The 22740-nt window shown below is 50.3% G+C and overlaps 1 protein-coding gene across 13 annotated transcripts in view; it reads left to right on the top strand.

Moving 5' to 3' along the window:
• Positions 1-22740, top strand: part of FARP2 (FERM, ARH/RhoGEF and pleckstrin domain protein 2) — a 91865-nt gene that overhangs the window by 46810 nt on the left and 22315 nt on the right. For 11 of the 13 annotated variants that reach the window (XR_003793836.1, XR_003793837.1, XM_029224624.1 and 8 more), the window contains 6 exons: positions 3328-3475; positions 11135-11230; positions 13254-13417; positions 13759-13827; positions 14401-14458; positions 16644-16875. Coding sequence is in view for 11 of the 13 variants with exons in the window: in XM_029224624.1 (XP_029080457.1) it covers positions 3328-3475; positions 11135-11230; positions 13254-13417; positions 13759-13827; positions 14401-14458; positions 16644-16875 (767 nt within the window). In the remaining 2 variants the exon portion in view is untranslated. Of the gene's footprint in view, positions 1-187; positions 911-3327; positions 3476-11134; positions 11231-13253; positions 13418-13758; positions 13828-14400; positions 14459-16643; positions 16876-22740 lie in introns of those variants that run through there. The other 2 variants (XM_029224626.1, XM_029224625.1) reach the window with 2 other exon arrangements.

The following is a 22740-nucleotide window of genomic DNA, read 5'->3' as shown; positions in this document are numbered from 1 at the left end:
ATTAAAAACTTACATGTAAGGGGACTTCCCTTGTGGCACAGTGGGTAAGACTCCGCGCTCCCAATGCAGGGGGCCCAGGTTCCATCCCTGGTCAGGGAACTAGATCCCACACCACTAAGAGTTCACGAGCCGCAACTAAGGGGCCTGGCTGCCGCAACTAAGACCCGGTGCAACCAAATAACTAATATAATAAATAAATGTTTTTAAAAGATGACTTACATGTAACACCTGAAACCATAAAACTCCTAGAAGAAAACAGGCAGTATATTTTTGACGTGGGTCTTAGCAATACAGTTGAACGTTGAACAACATATGCGTGAACTGGGTGAGTCCCCTTATACATGGACCGTTTTCCGTAGTAGATGCTACATACTACGTGGTCTTAGGCGGGTTGAATTCTCAGACGTAGAACCTCGGATACAGAGGGCTGGCTGTAACTTACGTGCAGAGGCTCGGTGCCCCTAACCCCCGAGTTGTTCAGGGTCAACTATGTTTTTGTTTGGACCTGTCTCCTTAGGCAAGGGAAACAAAAGCAAAAATAAACAAATGGGACCTAATAAAACCAGAAACTTCTGCACAGCAAAGGAGACCATCAACAAGACAAATGGCCACCTACTGAATAGAAGATACTTGCAAATTACATGTCTGCAAAAATACGCAAAGAACTCATACAGCCCAACGTGAAAAAGGCAAACAACGTGATTAAAAGCTGGGCAGAGGACCTGAAGAGACATGTTTTTAAAGAAGACAGACAGATGGCCAACAGACACATGAAAATACGCTCACCCTCACTAATCATCAGGGGAGTGCACATCAAAACCACCATGAGACACCACCGCACACCCGTCAGAATGGCTGTCATCAGAAAGACAAGCAATGAGTCAGCAGACGAATGGGTAAAGAAGACGTGGTATGTATTGTGCAGTGGAACACTACTCAGCCATAAAAAAGGCAGAAACTTTGCCACTTGCAGCAGCCTCTGTGGACCTGGGGGGCCTTGTGCTAAGTGAAAGAAGTCAGACAGAGAATGAGAAATGCTGTATGATTTCACTTATGTGTGGAATCTAAAAACACAGCAGACTAGTAAATATAACAAAAAAGAAACCAACTCAGATGTAGAGAACAAACTACTGGTTACTCATGGGGAGAGGGAAGCGGGGAGGGGTGAGATAGGGGTAGGGGATTAAGAGGTACAGACTACTAAGTATAAAATAGATAAGCTACAAGGATGTACTATACACATAAGGAATAGAGCCAGTATTTTATAATAACTATAAATGGAGTATATAACCTTTAAAAATTGTGAATCATTATATTGCACACCTATAGCTTATATAACATTGTACATCAACTGTACTTCGATAGAAAAAAAAGACAAGAGAGGACTTCCCTAGTGGTCCAGAGGTCCGTGCTCCCAGTGCAGGGGGCCCAGGTTCAATCCCTGGTCGGGGAACTAGATCCACATGCCACAACTAAGAGCCCACATGCCGCAGCAAAGATCCTGCGTTGCCACAACTAAGACCCAGAGCAGCCAAAATAAATAAATAATAAATAAATATTTTTTTAAAAAAGACAAGAAATAAGTGTTGGCAAGGATGTGGAGAAAAGGGAACCCTTGTGCACTGTTGGTGGGAATGAAAATTGCTGCAGCCACTATGGAAAATAGTATGGAGCTTCCCCTCAAAATTAAAAATAGACTCAATACTCTCTAATGGCCTATATGGGAAAATAATCGAAAAAAGAGTAGATACATTAGATTCACTTTGCTGTACACCTGAAACTAACACAACATTGTAAATCGGCTCTACTCCAATTTTTTAAAAAAATTAAAATCAATAAATAAAAATTAAAAATAGAGCTACCATATGATCCAGCAATTCCACTCCTGGGTATTTACCCAAAGAAAAGAGAAACACTAACTCGAAAAGATATATGCACCCCAGTGTTCATAGCAGCATAATTTACAATAGCCTAGATACAGAAGCAGTGCCCATCAATAGATGAATGGGTAAATAAGATGTGGTGGATATACAATGGAATCATCATCTAGTTGAAGATGATTTATTCAAATGCAAGTTAATAGATGTCTATATCAACTTCAGAGAACAGACATTTTAGTCAAAGAATGGAAATCACAAGAATGGCATAACGCAAACAGTTGTGTTATTCCTTAAAGATCCAAAAACGCAGGCATTCAGAAGTAAGAAGAAAAAAGGAGTTGTTAATGGAACGTCCCACATGGAGTGTTTGGGACTTACCTGAGCGTCACGCCTTGGAGCTGCTCGGCGCCATGTGGGCCGCGTGTGAGGCGTCAATAAAACCAATTGTTGTGGTGATTATATTTTTATTCATTTTGATAATTTCTTCTTTTTTTTTTTTTTTTTTTTTGTGGTACACGGGCCTCTCACTGTTGTGGCCTCTCCCGTTGCGGAGCACAGGCTCCGGACGTGCAGACTCAACGGTCATGGCTCATGGGCCCAGCCGCTCCACGGCATGTGGGATCCTCCCGGACCGGGGCACGAACCCGTGTCCGCTGCATCGGCAGGCGGACTCTCAACCGCTGCGCCACCAGGGAAGCCCCAATATGTAATATTCTTAATGTTTATGAGAATATTTAGCTGTAACTGAGTAAGTAGTCACTTTTTTAGCAAAATATTTTTATATAAATTTTATTTTTTTATTTTTATTTTTTTTGCGGTACACGGGCCTCTCACTGTTGTGGCCTCTCCCGTTGCGGAGCACAGGCTCCGGACGCGCAGGCTCAGCGGCCATGGCTCACGGGCCCAGCCGCTCCGCGGCATGTGGGATCTTCCTGGACCGGGGCACGAACCCGTGTCCCCTGCATCGGCAGGCGGACTCTCAACCACTGCGCCACCAGGGAAGCCCGATAATTTCATTTTTATAAAAGTGTATTCTAATGGTTAGAATTGCACTTTTTGAAAATAGTTTTTTAAAGTTTTGAAATGGGTTTAATGAGATACTAGAGTTATCTGTGGTATTTCCTTTATTTACTATTTGTCTCTGCACATAATGTTTGCACATTACTTTGTATTAAGACAAAGTTATAAGGCTGAACATCTAATGAGTGCAAAGAAAACATTTGACCCACTAGGAAATGGATTACAGAATAGAAGCAAGCGGACGTTTCCGTGGCCTGTGTGCGGTGTTTTGTTTGATGTGTGTACATAAACATACAGTGAGTGACCGACCCTCTGAAGAACAGAGCCTCCTTTGTTGGTTTGTTTCTGTGGTCTGTTTTTCTGGTCGCTTCTGTCCTGTGTTTCGGCTCTTTCAGGAGTGCTGTGATCATGCTGTCTTTTATTACAGGGGCCAGACGCCTGCCGAGTCGGATTTCCAGGTGCTGGAAATTGCCCGGAAGCTGGAAATGTACGGCATCAGGTTTCACATGGCCTCTGACAGGGAGGGGACCAAGATCAACCTGGCCGTTTCCCACATGGGCGTCCTCGTCTTCCAGGTAGGAGGGCGGCTGTGCTGTGGCTTCTTGGGGTTGTTTTACGTTTGCTGGGAAGTCTTTGTTGCTGAATCCGTCTTAGACTTGGAGGAAGAGCTTTGCGGACCCTCCGATCCGACCTCTCACCCGTTAGAGAAGTTGTCTTCTTGTCCTGGACTCACTGTCACGGGGCCCAGGGCCCGCAGGGCGCTCAGTCACGTCCCACTGTCCTTCTAACGTTGACAGAAGGTCGCCCCCGTGGAACCTCAAGCCTGGCTCTGGCTGCCCTGTAGGGCGGCGTCCACCCCCGCGGGGAGGCTGCTGCCCTGTGGGGTCTCCGCCACGCGTCCCAGTCACCGTTCAAAGCACAAGACAGAACAGCCTGGGGACCCTCCGAGGGCAGTGCTAGGGTTCCCGGGGATGTGTGCGGTAGCGGTGTTCGGATGGGTGAGTGTTACATAAAGGGCCACTGAGTCGTGTTTGTGGTGAATGTCCTTGTGCCGGGCCGTGGGGTGTGACGTGCCTGGAGCTGCCAGGGCACCGGCCTGCAGCTCCCGAGCCCGCACCTCGCCAGGTGCTCCCGCCTCCCCTCCAGGAGCTGCCTGCTCCCGGCCCGTGGAGTCGGGCGCCTCCGGTGGAACGTGGTGCCCAGGGTTGGCGGTGGCGCTCTTGGCGCCCGGCTGGCTTTGCGGCTCTTCCCGCTGTGGCCCGTCTTCGCTGCCGGCGCCTGAAACGGCTGGTCTGATCCAGGCCTCCCTGATCAAGGACACTTTGTTTCTTCTGCTTTTCCTTTCTCTTTCTCAACTTAGCCAGCAAATTTCAATTTCCCGTTGGAAAAAAATTTAATTTTGCGTTTAGAATGTCAGTTCTGTTACATTCCACCTGAAATCCAGGCCCTTTGAGTGGTGTCCAGGGCCTCCCACACCCGCTCCCTTTGATGGCGGTTCCTACCTGGCACAGAGGGGAAATCACGTCCCTCAGGATCAAGCTGTTGTCATTTCTCCAGAAAAGGACAAATAATTTATGACCAGAAGAAACCGCAAAAGCATGAGGTTAGAGACTTGATATGAAAGGCGGCAGATTGAATTCATTTCCACTCCCTCAAAATCCCCACCGGCATGACCGTTAAGGAATTTTTTTTTAACCTTACATCAGTAAGAACAAAGAATGGAAAAGGAAACCACAGAAAACAAGGACTATCGCCAGAGTCTGGGGAGTAGGGAAGCAGGCCCTGACGGCCCAGCGAGGAGCCTGGGATCCCCAGGGGGGCGGGGAGGCCGGATGGGGCGGGGCCGGCAGCTACAGCACGACCCGCCCCTCCAGGACGAGGCGCCTCCCTCCCCTCGGAAGGTGGAGATGAGGTGCCTCACGAGCTGGTTCTGACATCGGGGGCCCTGCTGCAGCCCTGGGAGCTGCCAGCCAGCACTTCAGAGCCTCCTCTTGTAAAGACTTCCATCTGGAAACACTTTCAATTCAAACGTCCCAAAAAGCTGTGAGAATGAGGATAGCACACAGAGACCCCATGCACCTGTCCCCCAGGTTCAGCTGTCACCATTTGCACCTCCCGCTGACATGTGTTCTCATCCCTGCCGCACAGACACACGCCCAGACGCACACAGTTTTTTCTGAAGCCTTGGGGAGTAAGGTGCACACGTCAGGGCCTTTACCCCGAGAACTTCAGTGTGTGTTTCCCAAGAACAGAGTATATGCCCTGTCGTGACCACAGTCAGTCACCACTGAGGCCGCAGGCTCTTAACACCTGGCACACGGGTCCGTCCTCAGTCCTGTCAGCTGGCCAGTGGTCTCCCTGCAGGACAGGATCCCATCTAGAACCAGGCCGTCACGCTGCAGTCGCCTTTAATCTGGAACATTCTTTTTTCTTTATCTTTTATGAAGACGGTGTTGAAGAACACAGCCCCTTTGTAATAGAAAGTTCCTCGTCTGTGTTTGTCGGCTGTTTTCCTGTGATTAGATTCAGGTGACGTGTTCCCAGCTGGACCACTGCCCAGGGGACATGTGTCCCCCTCGGGGGTCACACCCGAGATGCCACCTGGCCTCCCTGGCGATGCAAACCTTGATTGCTGTGTTTTCTGGTTCTTCTACTGCATAGTTACTGATTTTCCTCTTTCAACTAATAAGTGGTCCATGGAGAGCCGCTTTAAGACACAGATGTTCTGTCCCTTGTCATGTCCCTTAGACTAGCGTCCCCTCGTGATGCTCCCTGGCCAGTGTTTACCAGGATGGTCACTAACTCAGGCACACCCAGAGCCTCGCTGTTAAACAAAGACAGTGACCAAGGGTCGCCAGAAATTTGAGGAAAGCCTTTCTTCAAGGGAAGATGGTATTTGAGGGACACGTCCCAAATTTGTGCGAAGAAGAGACTCAGAAGAAACAGAAACTGTGCTGGGGGTGGAAGAAATGGAAAGCACGCTTCCTCAGAGAGGTTACTGCTTTTCATCTATCAGATTGGCAAAACAGAAAAATCGCTTTACCCACATCGCGTTCGTGGGGAACAGGAACACAGCTTTAGCACGAGTGTAAACGTTTCTCTTGTGATTTTTTATTCTGGCCTTGTTTGTAATAGTAAAATACTGGTAATTAATTATTAGGAGGCTGGTTAAATAAATGGTGGGGCATCCATATTATGGGATAATTGGACAACTGTCCAAAGGTTGCATGTGCTCTCTGTGTCCTGATACGTGAAACATTCTTTGAGATGTATTGTTAAATGGAGAAGATGTTCAAAACTGTGTGTGGAATTTGCTACCGCTTATGGGGAAAAGAGGGGAACTTACAAACACACACACTCTATTTATTCCCTACAAAATAAACTGGTGTTGACTGCCCCTAGGATGGTTACTATAGCCTGCAGGCTTTTGGAAGTGGGGAGAGGGGCCTGTTCATTCTGGACTCAATTTTGGTACCTTAAGAATTTGAACCTTGTTAGTATGTTACTGTATTACATTTTCTTTCTTTTTTTAATTTAAAAATACTTTATTGCTAACAGTGTTAACTATCATCTGAGCCTTCAGAGAGTCATAATCTTTTTCCAACAGTAACATCAAAGATCATTGATCACAGATATCATAACAAATATAATAATGAAAGTTGGAAATATTGTGAGAGTTACCAAAATGTGACACAGAGACACGAAGTGAGCAAATGCTATTGGGAAAATCAGCGCCCATAGACTTGCTCAGTGCAGGGTTGCCACAGACCTTCAATTTGTGTGCATTACGTTTTCTAAAAAGCCTCACAGAAATAAGGGAAAAGCTTGCATCTCTGAAACAAGAGCAGGGCAGTTACGGAGAACAAGAGTGACGCACGTTGGCGGAACAAGAATGTTTGGAAGATGCAGTTGAGGAAATCTCCACAGAACAGAATAAAAGATAAAGGGTGGGCTTCCCTGGTGGCGCAGTGGTTGAGAGTCCGCCTGCCGATGCAGGGGACACGGGTTCGTGCCCCGGTCCGGGAAGATCCCACATGCCGTGGAGCGGCTGGGCCCATGAGCCATGGCCGCTGAGCCTGCACGTCCGGAGCCTGTGCTCCGCAACGGGAGAGGCCACAACAGTGAGAGGCCCGCGTACGGAAATAAAAAATAAAAAATAAAAAGATAAAGGGTGAAAGATGGGAGAGAAAAGTAAAGAAAATTCCAGCGCTATCCAGGAGGTCCAGCACCCCAGAATTCTAGAAGCAGGAACCAAAAATCAGTGGAGGAATTGTTAAAGAAATTACACGAGAAAAAGTTTCCAGAACTCAAGGCACAAAGTTCCAGGTTGAAGGTGCCTGCAGGTTCCAGTATGACGGCAGCAGGACTCGTCAGTGCGAGCTGCCAGAGGTGGGGGCAGTTGGAGAGCTGCCGGGCTAGTAGCGGCAGGACTGGAAGCTGGAGACCGGAGGTTATACACGTGAAAGAAGAGCATTTCCAGCCTGGGATTCTGTGCCCTGTGCAACGAGACTCCTGTACAGAGAGAACATGAAAGCATTTTCAGATATGCAGGTTTTCAGAAATTCAGTTCCTGCACAGCCTTTTGAAGGCCAACACTGGAGGAGGGAGAAACTCGGATGGGAGCTGAGGAAACAGGGTGACTCAGATTGGAGAAGGCAGAGGTGCGGGCTGTGCTCAGATGGGGAGAACGTTCGTCAGCATAAGCACAGAGGCGGCCTCCAAGAAAGGGCTGATCAGGGGAGCTCCCTGGTGTCCAGTGGTTAGGACTCGGTGCTTTTGCTGCCAGGGTCCGGGTCCAGTCCCTGTTGGGGAACTGAGATCCCGCAAGCCGGGAGGTGTGGCCTGTGAGGGGGCAGGGGGAAGAATGAGCGATGGCTTCATGGGTTAGACCGTATGGAAGAGTTCTAAAGGTCTGCGGGGAAGTTTGGGGCTGAATTAGCGACAGGTACCTAGAGATTAAGCAAATGAAAAGAAGCAGTTAGTGACTCCAGGAAAATTAAAAGCGAAGGAGTGGACTTCCCTGGAGGCGCAGTGGTTGAGAATCCGCCTGCCAGTGCAGGGGACACGGGTTCGAGCCCTGGTCCGGGAAGATCCCACATGCCGTGGAGCAGCTAAGCCCGTGCACCGCAACTACTGAGCCTGCGCTCTAGAGCCCGTGAGCCACAACTGCTGAGCCCACGTGCCACAACTGCTGAAGCCCGTGCACCTAGAGCCCGTGCTCCACAACAAGAGAAGCCACCGCAACGAGAAGCCCACACACCGCAATGAAGGGTAGCCCCTGCTTGCCACATCTGGAGAAAGCCCGCGTGCAGCAACGAAGACCCAAAGCAGCCAAAATTAATTAATTAATTTTAAAAAGCAAAGGAGCAAAGTGTAGTTATAATTCAGGTTGGCTCAACTTGCAAGCAGTACTTACGTGATCAGTAATATAAATACCGAATTTTAAATTTACCAAAAATGGAGGGAGTGTGGGGAGGGGTGGACGTGAGGTCGTGGTGGGTGTGGAGGTCCAGGAGACGAGATCTCAGAGCAGGGTACAGTAGCAGCCTTGGACGAGCTGTGTGGACATGCGGATGCAGGTCCGGAAGGCGGTTCTGTCCGGGGGAGCAGGCCTGAGGGTGGCCCGGAGAGCCCTGAGTCTCCGGGTTCTGTTTCAGGTCTTACTTGGCATTTACAGCTGAGCCGTGGATTTTTTTGATAAAATCCAAAATGAAAGCAGTGGCTCTGAGTGGCGTGCTGCTCGGTGAGTGTCAGGGTTGCCCAGGGCAGAGTGAGGGCAGTCATCCGTGGATTCTTTGTTTCGATTTATGACTCGGTTAAAGCCCTGGGATGTGGTGATTTTTTATTTTGACCCAAAGGGAAAATGGGAAGGCAAGCTTGCAGCTGGGAACAGTGTGTCTCTCGCTCTTTTCTGTGTCTTCCTGGGGAGGACAGGCCCTTCCCTGTCCCTCCTGTGGCCACCTGCTTTCTTAAGCCTTTGCCCTAGGCACCTACCATCTAGAGGTGAGAGCTGGCGGTGGGCGTTTTCTTTTCTTTTCTTTTGTTGATGTTTTATTGTTTGGTTGTTTTGTTTGCTTTTTTGAGAACCCAGTTGAAAACCCTCAAATATTTTACTTTGAGTAGCAGTTGAAGTGACTTCGTGTCTGGACAGTGTTGGGAGCTGGGATACTTGGGTCTCATCTAGACCCTGTCATTTGTATCTTGGCCTCAAGGACACTTCTTAACTCAGGAATTTTAAAAACTGGATATAATTCACACATAACATAAAGTTCACCATTTAAAAGTATAATTCAGTTGTTTTTAGTATATTTACAGAATTGTGTCACCGTCACCACTAACCCCAGAACGTTTAAATCGCAGCCTCACCCCACGCACCGTAGCAGTCACTGCCCGCCCCTGCTTTCTGTCTCTGCTGATTTCCTTGTTCTGGACGTTCCTGTAAATGGCCTTTGTGCCTGACAGCTTTCCCGTCTCAGAGTTTGTCCGTGTCATGCATGTTTCAGTGCCTCCTTCCTCTTTAATTGCTTAAGTTGTTGTGGGTTTGTTTTGTTTTGTTTGTTTGTTTGTTTTAGTATCTCTGAAGGGAAAACATTCTTCACCTTGCCACCCCCCCCATCTTGAATTTGTAGAAAAGAGTAAATGGTCATGATAATCGAGAATAGAAAAGAAAATGCCAGAAAAGTGTTTCAGTCCGTTTAACATTTTAATTCTGGAAACGTTTCAAGGTTATGGAAAGGATATGAGAACAGTAGAACGTGCTCCTTCCCCAGAGACCGCATCCAGCTTCCACCAGTTGCCCCAGTCTCGTTGGTTTCAGAAGATCCCTTCTGAGGCCAAGCTCTCTGCCCAGTCAGGATCCCACTCTGGCCTCTTCAGTCTGGAACTCTCTTCCTTCTCTCCTTGATTCTCCTGACCTTGATGCTTTGGAAGGTTCAAGGCCAGTCATTTTGTGACATGGGCCTCCCAGCACCTGCTGACGATCAGACCCTAGTTAAGCTTCTTGGGCGGGTGAATGACAAGCGAGTGTGCCTGGTGCAGCCCGCGAGGTGGCCCACGGTACCTGTCTGTCCCATTGCCGGTAATGCCAGTATCCATCACACGGTTGGAAGGCGTTTGACAGGCTTCTTCGCTGCAAAGTGACTTTTTATCCTTTGTAATTAGTAAGCATTTTGTGGAGAGATACTTGAAGACTGTAAATTTCCCAGATGGTTGCCAAAAGGCAGCTTTTTAAATTCCATTCTTCATGATCCTAGAAGGGTTTTCTCCTCGTTTGTTTATTGTCTTTACGTCCCTGTGGATCATGGGTTTGTATTATAATCATACTATCACTCAAGTTATAATTCGGGTTATAATCTGATACTTGATCTGTTGTCATTGTTTGTTTTGATCTTTAAATTGACCCACATCAGGGAGTCCCTTCAGGTGGCTCCTGTGCCCTTTTCTTTTTTTTTAGATTTTTTTGATGTGGACCATTTTTAAAGTCTTTATTGAATTTGTTACAATATTGCTTCTGTTTTATGCTTTGGTCTTTTGGCTGCGAGGCATGTGGGATCTTAGCTCCCCAACCAGAGATCGAACCCGCGCCCCCTGCATTGGAAGGTGCAGTCCTAACCACTGGACCACCAGGGAAGGAAGTCCCTCCTGTGTCCTTTTGACATTTCCCCGTCATTTTTTGAGCACTTGTTTACTTTCTTACACAATAAGATGGTCCAGGTTCCTTTGTTCTTTGCCTGCCCCACCCTGGAAGAGCAAAGGGCCCTGGTCTCCTTAGTGGACAAAATTGTTTAGAAGCTGAGGTCCTTGCCCAGTGTGCCCACTCTGGAGAGTTGGGGGTTCAGCCTTGGGTCCGGGACCCATCCGGCACCCCTGGGATCCCTCCGTCCTTCCCTTCAGTGAGAAAACCAGCTCCGCTCCAGCCCCGCCCTGCCACCACCAGGCCCCTCCCAGCCGCCGTCCTCGCAGTAGGGGGGCTTCAAAAATGTTCACTGTTAACATTGAAAACAAGAGGTTGTAATAAAGCTTTATCAAAGAAATAAAGTTTTCTTCCTAAAACAGAGAGATTAGCGTGCTTAGTATTGACATTTTAATTCAGAGCCTTTCCGAACATAAAGTGTCAGGGGCTTGCTGTGCTTTCTGGCAAGGATGTGACTTAACCTTCTCTGTTTCATGAAAAGTCGTGTGCATGCGTCAGGTTACAGATGTTCCTCAACGAACGTCTGTGTCCTGAATTCCAGAGCAGCACCAAGATCAACACTTTCAACTGGTCCAGGCTCCGGAAGCTCAGCTTTAAGAGGAAGAGGTTTCTTATCAAACTCCACCCAGAGGTCCATGTAAGTATTATTTTGAGAACTTTTTAAGTTGTAAGAGAATGTACTCTGCTAGAATACTGAGTTTTTAATTACTTCTTTTTAAAATTTATTTGTTTAATTTTGGCTGAGTTGGGTCTTTGTTGCTGCACGTGGGCTTTCTCTAGTTGCGGCGAGCAGGGGCTACTCTTAAGTTGCGGTGCACGGGCTTCTCATTGCGGTGGCTTCTCATGTTGCAGAGCACGGGCTCTAGGGCACGTGGGCTGCAGTAGTTGTGGCACACAGGCTCAGTAGTTGTGGCGCACGGGCTTCGTTGCTCTGCGGCATGTGGGATCTTCCCAGCCCAGGGCTCGAACCCATGTCCCCTGCACTGGCAGGAGGCTTCTTAACCACTGCACCACCAGGGAAGTCCCTTTAATTACTTTATATATCGTTTCAGCATAACTCACATAAGAATTTAAGGACAGGATTCGGGACTGGGGACAGGCTTCGGGGTGACCTGCCCAGCACTTCTCACCTAGAGGGCATATCAGCATCCCCGGGGGCGGCCCCGCCTGAGACTTAGCTGTGGGGTTGGCCTGAGAGAGTGCATGTGCGACAAACTCCCAGGGCTGCTGAGAACTGTTGGTCTATTACAGCCAGTCCTTCTTTGGGTAATAAAGCTGAAATACAGAGTGTTTAGCTGTGATCTGAAGATGCTCCACAGCAAATCAGTGTTGGAGCTTCTGTCCAGAATGAAGAGAGGGGCGTTTCCAATATTCTCATGTGTCTTTGATTGAGAAATTGACCCTTTAATAGCTCTAATTGAAGTAGACTTGATTTTCAGAAAATAAATGTTCCTTTCTTTTGAGATTGTGAGTCAGTAAGGTAATAATTAAATATAAATTTACTGAAATTAGTAAAAAGGGGGAAAAGTAAATGTCTGTACAGTCTGATAGCTGGAAAAATCCAGTGCATCAGACTATTCAGAGACGTTCACGTTGTCACATGTCTACTGTACAAAGGAAGTTAGGGAATAGAAAGCGGATTAGCTAAGCCGCTGTGGGGTTGGAGCTTAGGAGGCTGTCAGCTTAGACACACTCTAGGAGCTCAGAGCTCCGGCCGATCTGGAGGAGAGGCTTCACCTAAGCTTTTCGAAGGCACTTGATTAGCGTTTGTCAAACCCCAGGGTCACGTGCGGCGTGTAAGTGTGTTTGGTAGCAAGTATGAACAGATAGCTTAATTGTTTTTCACGCAAATATTTCTTGTGCGGATGAGAGAGGAGTATAAGGAATGCCAAAAGCATGTACAAAATACAAGTAAAAGGCTGCCTTTTTTTTCCTCTGTAAAAAAAAAAAAAAAAACTTTCTGGCAGAAAGGACAGGGAGAGAAGAGAATTGCGGCTTTATATTCCAAAGCAGCTCTTCTTTGGAACAGCATGATGTTTCAAAGTTCCGGACTGTGTCTGTCTCTGCACCTGGCAAGGTTACGTTTTATATCCCTAAGCACTTAGATTTTTAAGATTAAACATAGGAGTCAAAGTATTATGCTCTTTCTGGCAAGTAATTTGGTAATAATATATCATAAGGTTCAAAAATGTGCATTGTTTCTGAGCTCAATATACCATTTCTAGGAATTTATCCTAAGGAATAGCCATGAGAGACAATGCAGTAGTTTCTTCATGGTGATGTCTGTAAGCCTGAAAACCCTGTGTGTCCTGGGCATCTGAAACATCCCAGAAAAACCCCCAGGAGAATGATTGGGTGTTAACAGATAAATGAGTCAGCCGGCCTGGAAAGATGCCTTAGTTTCCTAGGTGGGAAAAGGTTACAAAGATAAACTTCAGAATGTTAGCAGTTGTGTAATTGTAGATGGCCACATTTTCCTGATGTTTCTACAATGAATATATACCTTGTGTTTTTCTTCTCTTAAATGTAAATGGAACCAGAAGTCTTTGTATACAACTTTGAGGAAGAAAATGTGCTAATCTTTAACTTTGGAGTAGCCTTTTGCCTTCCTAAATTTTATTCTTGATATAGTGACTCGAACCTTTGTCTTTTGTTCCCAGGGGCCTTACCAGGACACCCTGGAATTCGTGCTGGGGAGTAGGGACGCGTGTAAGAACTTCTGGAAGACGTGTGTAGAGTATCACACCTTTTTCAGGCTTTCTGATCAGCCGAAGCCCAGAGCTAGAGCCATCCTCTTCAGCAGAGGTTCCTCCTTCAGATACAGGTGGGGCAGCAGTGCCAGGCGGGTCTTGGCCTTGTCTGTGGGACTGAGAACCCGAACAGCCTCAGTCAAGAAGAAGGTGGTGTGAATGTTCCAGAGAACTACACGCAGACTGCAGCTATTGTAAAACTGGAGAAAGCCTATCAAATAAAATAGTGGGAAAAATAGGCTTCGTAAAAATTGTTTAGAAAACTGGTTATGCTTGTTGCGAAGTATAATTTTTAGATGTATATGTAAACTTGTGAGAGAGGATGGGCAAGTCTTACTTTTCCTTTGCTTTTGTGAAAAATTAATGCTGTGAATTACTGTTTATTGTTTTCTTTAAAACCTGATTTTTTTCACAGTGGAAGAACTCAGAAGCAACTAGTGGATTATGTCAAAGACGGTGGGATGAAGAGGATTCCGTATGAAAGGTAAATTTTCTCATCTTCATGATGAAAAGTGTGGGCTTTGAAAATTAACGTTTTAAATACTTTAACCTGTATTTGAGTAAAAATCATTTCAAATATGTAAACGTGTATTTTGGCACTTGAGTTCTGTTTCTTTTATTTATTTTAATGGTGATAGGTTGTATTTTACAGTCATTTACAGTTACTGTGTACAGATACAGATACTGCTTTCTGGTTCTAGTCTGCATCGCTTAGCTTAGACGTAATGTTCTTACATATTAGATGTAATGTTTTTACATATTAGATGTAATGTTTCTACATAGCGTGGTAAACTTTGAATCTGAAAATTCAAGTTGTTGCTTTGCATGTGGAGTTTTTCCTTCAGTGTGAAGGGGACAATTTCACCTCTTCTGGAAGTGTAGTTTTTGTTTGAGTGCTTGTTTTCTGTCATCCTGCCATTCCTGGTTACGTGCCTCACGTTAACAGAGGCTTGGCCACGTGTTTATGCAAGTCCTTGCGCGGCACAGCATGTGCTGCTTTAGAAACGGGGGTCAGGCGAGGAGGGCTGGGGGCTCACAGCCTGTTCTCTGTTTGCAGAAAACACAGCAAGACCCAGATGTCTCTCCGCGCCCTAAATGCCAACTTGCCGAGGCAGGTGAGTCCTTCTGCGTAAAACGTACACGATATAATCACCTGTCCTCTTTGGGGAAATAATCTGGCAATGTTGTAACAAGAGTCCTAAAATTAGCTTTGTCATTTGTGCGGAAATTCCAATCCTGGGACCCTGTTTGCAGAAAGGAGTCCTGAGTGAAGAGAAAGCTCTGTGCATTGAGATGTGTGACAGTGTGGTTTGTCATTCGAGAAATCCTAGCGACCACTGTCTGTGCCGGGTGAGTCACTGGCAGTTCTGGGCGTGTCCACGTGAGGCGCTACTCAAGAGCCTTTAAAAATCTCGCTTCGGGAGAATAGTGCATGAGCAGGACGCGCCCAGAAAATATCAGTATGTGAAAGTAGCAGGGTGCAAAGCAGCCTGGGTCACGTCCTCATTTTGATTTAAAAAGAGAAGTGTATGCACAGCATCAAACATGATCTCTGAGCGATTGGATCCAGGCAGTTTTTGTCTTCTCTTTGTGCTTCTCTCTATGTATTTTTTCTTCTCTTTGTGCAGTGGACACAGTGCTTTTTGTTGTCAGGAAAACAACTGAGAAATACTCCTTCTATAAAAGTGCAAAGTGCGGTTAAATGCCAGCTTAGGGAGGTGATTTGCTTAGTGAAGCTGTGTTCACTGAGTGCATATTTTGCTATTATCTTAAGGGTGAAAAGCAGGAAACAAATGTGTATGCCTGTGTGTTTGACATGATCACAGCTATATGAAAACAGGTACACACAGGTGCACACAAACACTCACAGGAGACGTTTGGCCACAGTGTCCCAGACGTGACAGTGCTGTGTTGTGAGGCCGGGACGTCAGTGACTCTGTGTTTCAGGTCTGCTTCTCTGCTGTCGCTCCCTGTGTTCACATTTGCGTGTTGACTGCCACATGCAAGTATATTTTTACAGAGAATCTTGCTCTTTTCATGTACTGTTATCTCATAACTTTCTATGTATGGCTGTATAGTTTCATATTTATACATTTTTATTGCTGCACAAAGTTGATTTTCGTTGACAGTTTTGTCATTTATACTGTTACAGTATTTCCAGAAGCTACACTTGTACCTCATATATTAAAGCTCATGTGTCCTAAATTTTTTTTTAATCGGGTCTTTTAAATATCAACATTCTTTAACTCTTCTAGGTACGTTTTCTATTTTGGAATTCCTTGTTAAATCAACTGAAATTAAAAGAACTTATTTTTGTTTCTTTAACAAAGTTCAAATTTGTGAGTGGTCTAAAAGTTACACTTAAGCTTTCAGTTCTCCAATGCTGTCTTTTGAAAATCACGGAGAATATGGAATATGGTCGATGATTAGAAAAAGCCACGTGGTAGACACACGAAAAGGGATTAATCTTACGGGTCACGAGCTGCCGCTTTGTCTAAAGGGGTGGTCGCTGTGCTGCTGCTGCTGCTTCTGCTTTGGTCTGACCACCCCCTTGTGATGTTGTGAGTGCCGGTGTGACACGGCTGTGTCTCGGTGACACGTGAGTGGGAAGGGCTGCTCCGTGTCCCTGCGTGTGGGACTGTGAGCCAGGACGCAGCGCAGGCGCCCGGCGTGGCGAGCAGCCCCTCCCAGCACTCCACACCTGCCTTGTCAGCCTCTTCCTGCTCATACGCGGGGCCGCTCCTGCGCCTCCGAGATGCCCGGGGCTCCTGTGCACGGCGTGGGCAAGGAGCTCCGTGTGCGGACCTGGCCCTTGCTGCCCGGGCGGTGTGTGGATGCACCAATGCCTTTTGTCCCCCGGTGACCCCTGGCAGGGCGGGGGAGGGCGCCTGGGTAGCTGAGTGGGGCAGCTCACCCCTCCTCCAGCTGCCCAGCCCCAGGGGAACAATGATGCCCAAAGACAGCCCCAGGCAACTTCAGGGTGACCCGGGTGCCAGGGAGACTCAGGGCCTTTAGTGGTGGAAATGACCTTTCTTGTAGACAGGTCACGCCTAACGCAGAGAAAAAAGTGGACTTACAAGGGACCTAAATAGATCCTGGGTCCGTTTGAAATCCTGTCTGCATTTACAGATCTTCAGTTCTAAAAGGAAAGGTCTGACCTGCTGCCCTCCTTTGTAGAAGCTGTGACAGAAATGTGTGGGCGCGGCTGTACTCACCTGGGCCCAGTTAGCTCTGTGACTTCCCAACAGTAATTGCTCATTTCACGTGTTCCTTTTTCTCTTCTCCTGATTTGATCCCCAGAGCGTCTTGTTCACCGAGGGCACGAGGACTCCCGCGTCCCCGTCTTCAACAAGTGCCTCCTTCTGTTCGGGCCCCGCCTCCCCTCCAGCCCCCGTGGGCCTGCTCGGTTCCAAGGACAGCAGCAGCTCCCCGACAGGGCCCCCGGCTCCCAGCGCCAGGTGGCCAGCTGCAGAGAGGAGCGGCGTGGCCGCGGCCCCGCCCCCCGGGCCGCCTGCGTTCCAGCCTTGCCAAGGTGTCGGGTCGGGTCTGGGCGTGTGGAGCTGTGGCCCCAGCAGTACTGAGGGGCTGAGTCGCGCCGCCCTAGGCCTAGAGGCAGGGGGGGCCGGCAGGGAGCGTGCGGGTCACAGTGGCCATGGTGAGGGTGCCTTGACCGTGGGCCCCTCCCCTTCCAGGGGGGCGCCCACGTGTGGCCGGCAGAGCCTCCGGGGGGGCCCTGTTTTCACATTGACAAGCGCCCAGCTGCCGGCGTTCGAGGAGTTCAGAGATGGCGGCCTGGCAGACATCTCCTTCTTTGCCGGAGGCTCTGAGGCCTTTCCTTTCCCCTTCGGCAGTCTGCGCCCGCAGGCCCTGCTGTGTGGCCGCCTGGGGTCTGCCCCGTCCAGCCCGGAGGGGTCCTCCCCGGAGCCGGCCCGTGGGAGTGGGGTGCGCGGCTTTGAGTCCGAGGAGGAGGGCAGCCTCGGCGACGTGCACCCTGTCGACACCTCGGAGCTGCTGGAGGTGAAGGCGCAGGCCAGCCTGATGCAGCGCCTGCTCAGCCCGTCTGCCGCCAGCTCGCTCCGGCTCCACCGGTCCGAGACCAGCTCCCTCAGCAACGCGCCACTGCCCGGCAGCCTGTCCGCGCACACGCCCGGCTCTGCCGCCCAGTCCGAGGCCAGCTCCATGGCCAACTTCCCCGCCTGCTCGGTCCGCTCTGAGGCCAGCTCGGCCTTCCATTTCTCGGACATCGTCGACCAGTTAGAGCAGCTCAGCTGCCCGCCCACAACGGCTGAGGACCCGAGTGGCTCCGACACAGACTCGTGGGGCTCCGAGGCCGAGGCCCCCCTAGACGTGAGCCTCTTCTTCGGTAACCCCTTTGCTCCGACAAGGGGAGAGAGAGTCCTTTACGATCTGCAGAGTAACATAAAGAATTTGACTCCTGGAGAGCAGGTCGATGAAAACCTGTCCTGACCGTTCCCGGCTTCCCTCCTGGGTGACCCTCACCTGCTCGGGGGGTGAGGGCTCAGATTGTCGGCTTTCGATACAGAAAGTGATTTGTGGTCACGGCTAGATATTCCTTTTTCACCCTAATTCTCTGATTGATTGTTCTGTTTGGAATACCAAAAAGTTAAAACTTGCGCTTGGAGCGGTGTTAAAAGCTGTGCCGCAGGTTTAAAATGGATGAGTGTCTCCAGCTCACCCTTCGGGGCCGGTTATCTAGCCTGTGCAGCTTTATTCTTCTGGCGTTTGCTTCGATACAGCAAAAGTGGTGCTCTGTGTTTTGAGTGTTACACGGTTCTGACTCATGTTGACCTTCAGTGGGATGCATGCCTCATGCCTGTTGCTGCTTTTTAAGGTGAGGTGTGGAGCCCATGATTAATTATGATGGAGGTTTTGTCTGATTTGACTGCACGAAGTCTTGAGCAGGCCCCACAGGACCCAATTCCTGGGGAGGGCAGCGGGGGCTGCGGCCTCCTTGTGCTGTGGTCTGGGACTGCCCAGGGCGGCTCAGTGCCCGAGGCTTGGTTGCGTCCATGACTTAGGATCCAGGGACCGTGCTTGGAGAGGCGTTGGTTTAACCTGCGGGGTAAGCGGGACTGTGTCCTTTCCACCTTCCTTGGGGGACGCCATGCACTCGGTTGCAGGGAAGGCAGAACCAGACACACCAACCGGCCCAAGGGGCATGGCGTTGGCTCGAGCCGGCCAGCCGTTTCCTTGGGGCCGACGGGGGCTTGTTCCCTGCGGGGACTGGGCACCCGGGGCCTCCCCAAGCTGCTGGGGACTTGGCCTTTTGTAGCAGTGGTGTCTCCTCCGGTCAGGTGTGCACCCAACACAGCTGCGGGCTGATTGTGATAGACCCCATCCGCACGCATCCGTCCAGAGGCCTTGGGCAAGGTCATGTGTGTGGACAGGCCAAGGTGGCTGTGGCCCTGGGGGCACTGCGCTCCACACCCCGCGGACGTGGGGCCAGCGCTCAGCACAGGCTGCGTGGCCGGGCCCCTCGAGGGCTGGATTTGTCACCGAGTCCATGGACTGGGTCTTGTGCTTCCTTCCCGGTCTCACCTGGTGGAGCAGCACCGTGTTTAAAGGTTAGTTTTCTTTCTGAAAGTCCCATTCTCGCCGTGTGTGTGGACCCCGTTCCCGGCGGCCGCGTGGAGATGCCGGGGCTTCCCGGCAGGCTCGGTCGCCGTCTGTCGATGGTGTCGATGGTGTCAGTCGGGTACCAGCAGGGGCTTCAGCCTAATGGGTCGGTACTTTCCATCCTCGCAGCTGCCTTACCGCCGCGCCGGGTCCCTCGTGGCTCTGGTCCCGGGACGTTCACACCTGTCGCCCCCGCACCTCCCAGGCCATGGGTCCGTCTGCATTGGTGCTGACTGGCCGGCGTCTGTGGAGAGACTGTGTGACCGTGACCGACGTCACTGGTGAGGATGGCACGTCTGGGACACTTTGTGTCACTGAAAAGACGCACCGTGGGTGTGTCTGGCAAGGAGCTGATACAGATGCTGTCCATCCAACGCTTTTCCTGAATCTTAGTTGACACGACAGCTGCCTCTGTCCTTGGTCGGCTGTTGTCTCCTGACTGTGCCCGCCGACGCTCCGAACTAACAGAGTGTCCTTTTGTCTTTAAAGCAGCCCGTCCTTGTGTCTGGGCAGAAAGTCTGAGCCAGCAGAGCAGCCGGGGCTGCAGGATGCGGGGCGGGGTGTGTGGGGGGGAGTGTGTGGTCGTCGTCACATGTCGAAGAATCTGAGTAAGTCCTATTCTCAGACGTCTTTTACTGGACCTTCCTGTTAAAGGTTTTGTCTTGTTTTTTCAAAGAAACTTCTTTTTCTGGGGATAATTTTCTAACTTTTGTTTAGACAGCTTTCAGGATATGCAGAAGCGGAAAGAGGCGTATCAGGAGTGAAGCCCAAGCCTGTTGGGCAGGGCCGTCCTGTGTCCCCCCTGCCATGTCCCCCCGGGTGTTGCCCCCCTCCTATAAAGTGGGCCTGACGTGCTGACGACCTTCCTCAGCGCTCATGTGTCTCTGGAACGAAAGGTGCCTCCTCACTGGCCCCACGCAGACGTCACCCCACAAGGTGGACGAAGTGCTGGCCGACGTCTGGTTTGCTCAAATCGGGATCCAGACCCGGTCCGCGTGCTGCTCAAGGTCGAGATAGCCCGTCTGTCTCCTCTTCCTCTTTCCCATTTGTGCTGATGACTTGCAGGGAAGCCGAGCGGCCTGGGCTGTCGTCGGTCTGCCCCTCAGGCCCTGCAGCCCTGGAGGCTGGACCTGAGCTGCATTGACTGCTGACCCCGACCCCTGACCCCCTCCCTGTTCCACGCATGGGCAGCGCGGCTCTAGAACGAGCCCAGCATCCCAGACGCTCTGTGGACACTGCTGGTGAAGGTGTTATTTTCAGATTCAGGGTTAGCTTTTTGGTCAGATTTGGAGAAATTTTGAACAACTTTCCTTTTCCAGAGTGTTCACAGTATGTTTAATTTTACAGCTTTCTTTTATATTGAAACCATTTCTTTAATATCAGTTGTGGCTTCTTTGGACTCTGCCCACAGCCCTTCTTCCCCTTCACTCGAGTGGGAGGAGCCCCCTCCCGGAGGGGACCCTTCGGCAACCGGGAAAGTGAGCCTGAAAGATAGATCCTACAGGTCCGGTCTTTCTGCTTGTAGCCCAGGCAGTGGCACTGTCGTGTTCTGTCTAGTAAGAGCTGGCTTACAGGAAACATTAAAATATCCAGCATGGTTCTGAGTGAGGCCAGCAGCCGGCCTTTGCTGGGTTTGCTGAAGGCTGTTCGTTGTGATTGCCTTTTATTTGAAAAACACGTTATGCGGTGGCACCACCTTGGAAGGGTGGCCCCGTAGACCCGGATTACAGGATGAACGTGCAGATTGGCGTGGGACCCACAGGCTTGGGAGCAGCCCTTCTCACGCCGGCGCCGGCCGCTGAGAGCGCACCGTGGTGCGCTTTGCTCCGCCCACGGGGGAGCCCGGCACTGTCACCGCAGCCCAGAGGCGGTGCCCGCCGTCCCCGCCAAGTCCCCTGGAGTGACGCACTCCACTTACGTGGACTGTTTATGTTTACTAGCTATCAAGTCTATGATTGTCTTTCCGTTTCCAGGGTCTAACGACAGCACAGCCTCACGTTAGGCAGGTTGACGGCACTAAAGCAGGAAGCGGCGCGTCCCGTGTGTGCCTTTTCACATCACACAGGAGCTCTCTCAGTGCGGGGTCAGAGCAGGACTCCTTTTTCCAGTTAACACGCGTTTTTAAAATGGTAGTAATGATGGAGGGATGGGCAATGAAAACCGCACGAAGAAGTTTAACGTGGAGAACTTTGATCATCCCCAAGGTCGTCACTTTGCAAAGTCCTTTAATTGCTCTGGTGCTGTGGGTGTGGTTTTCACCGCAGGCATCTTCTCACCTGCTGCTCTGGAGGGGTGGCTGAGCACCAGGCGTGCTGTGCTTCCGGTCCTGTGGCGCACACGGGCCACGACCCTACGTGTGTGTGACAAGGGATGCCAGTTGCGCGTCTTCAGGGTGCGCTGCTCCCTCCTGGTTCAGGGAGCACCAGAAAGAAATCCATTCTTGGAACAATTACTTCGTAGGTGAAAATGTTAACGTTCTCTCAGGCACTTAAAGTTGGGCATTTCAGTGTCTGTTCTCAAGGCCACGGATTCACTCGTGGGATCGCGCCCCGGCCCCTGTCCTGAAGTGACAGAGCTTGTCACAGCTGGCCGGGGCGCGGGGGCCGCTGTGGGACTGTCTCTCCACGCAGCGCCCTGCCCGCCGTGACCCTGGATGCTGTCTTTTGCGTGAACGTATCTATGTCCCCAGGAATGAGGAGAAAAGGGGGTGGCATTTCCCTGTAAAGCTGAACTCGTTCATTCTTTAAAGACACATTGACGTTGCCTGGTTTGTGGTTCTTGAAAGTTCGTTTCCCGTTGAAATTGCCGTTTATAAATTTGCAGATATGTACTAATTCAGAACTCTTTGTTTACTCAATAAAATAAGGGAATATTTGCTATGGATTTTGATGGCTTTTTTAGCTTCCTTTCCCTCTGCTTGCGTACAGTTTTGATTTACACCCATGGAAGGTTATCTCATGTGTCAGGTGAACCCTGGAAACAGCCCTGTATCTTTTCACATCACCACCGACATCTGTCTTCATAGGCAGTTGGCCCCATGGAGCCCACAGGCTGTCTCATGCCGGCTGTGGGTGGCGACGCCCCCATGGAAGGCCAGTCGGGGAAGTGCCTTGCTTTTCTCAGCGGCCCCGCTCGGGCTCGTGGCCCCTGTGGTCAGCGTGCAGAGGGGGATGTAGGAGAGCCAGTGGCCTGCTGGCCCTGGGCCCGCATGAGCCTCAAGGTGCCGGCTGAGAGCAAGGCCGCTGGCAGCTTGGGCTTACAGTGTGCAGAGCACGTGCTGCTGGCTTCTTAACTCCGAAAATGAGACCGTTTTACTGCCTTTTTCCCGCAGTCAGCTAGACGCCACCTGATAAAATCCCTGGTCCGAAGTGTGGCAGCTGCTCAGATTCTGAACTGGCCTTCCCTCCTGGCCCCCCCTCGGCTGCCGCGAGCTTCTGCTGCATCCACGGAGCTGTCTGCCTCTTCGGCCCCTCTCAGGCCTCGGGGCTGCCCCACTCCTGCGCAGTGGCTGCAGCAAGCCGGCTGAGGACGGGGTGCTCGGGGCAGCGCAGGCCCCTCGGGGCGGGGGCCGGGCTCCCTCTGGGGTCTCGAGGCACCTGGCGCCCAGTGTGATGGGGGCGGGAGGTGGCGGGCAGTGTCTAGAAAGGTTCCTGTTGGCATGAACTCCCTTGGGGGACCCCCCCTTAGAGCAGAGGACAGTGGATCACTGGGGTCTCCATTTCTTCCCCCATCACACCGGCCCGTCCCTCACTGACGCCCC

This window comes from Monodon monoceros, unplaced genomic scaffold, assembly GCF_005190385.1.
Source record: "Monodon monoceros isolate NGI ecotype Baffin Bay Population unplaced genomic scaffold, NGI_Narwhal_1 Super_Scaffold_16, whole genome shotgun sequence".
Lineage (NCBI taxonomy): Eukaryota > Metazoa > Chordata > Mammalia > Artiodactyla > Monodontidae > Monodon > Monodon monoceros.
The sequence above is the reverse complement of the archived record's forward strand: the minus strand, read 5'-3'. Positions and strand labels throughout refer to the sequence as shown.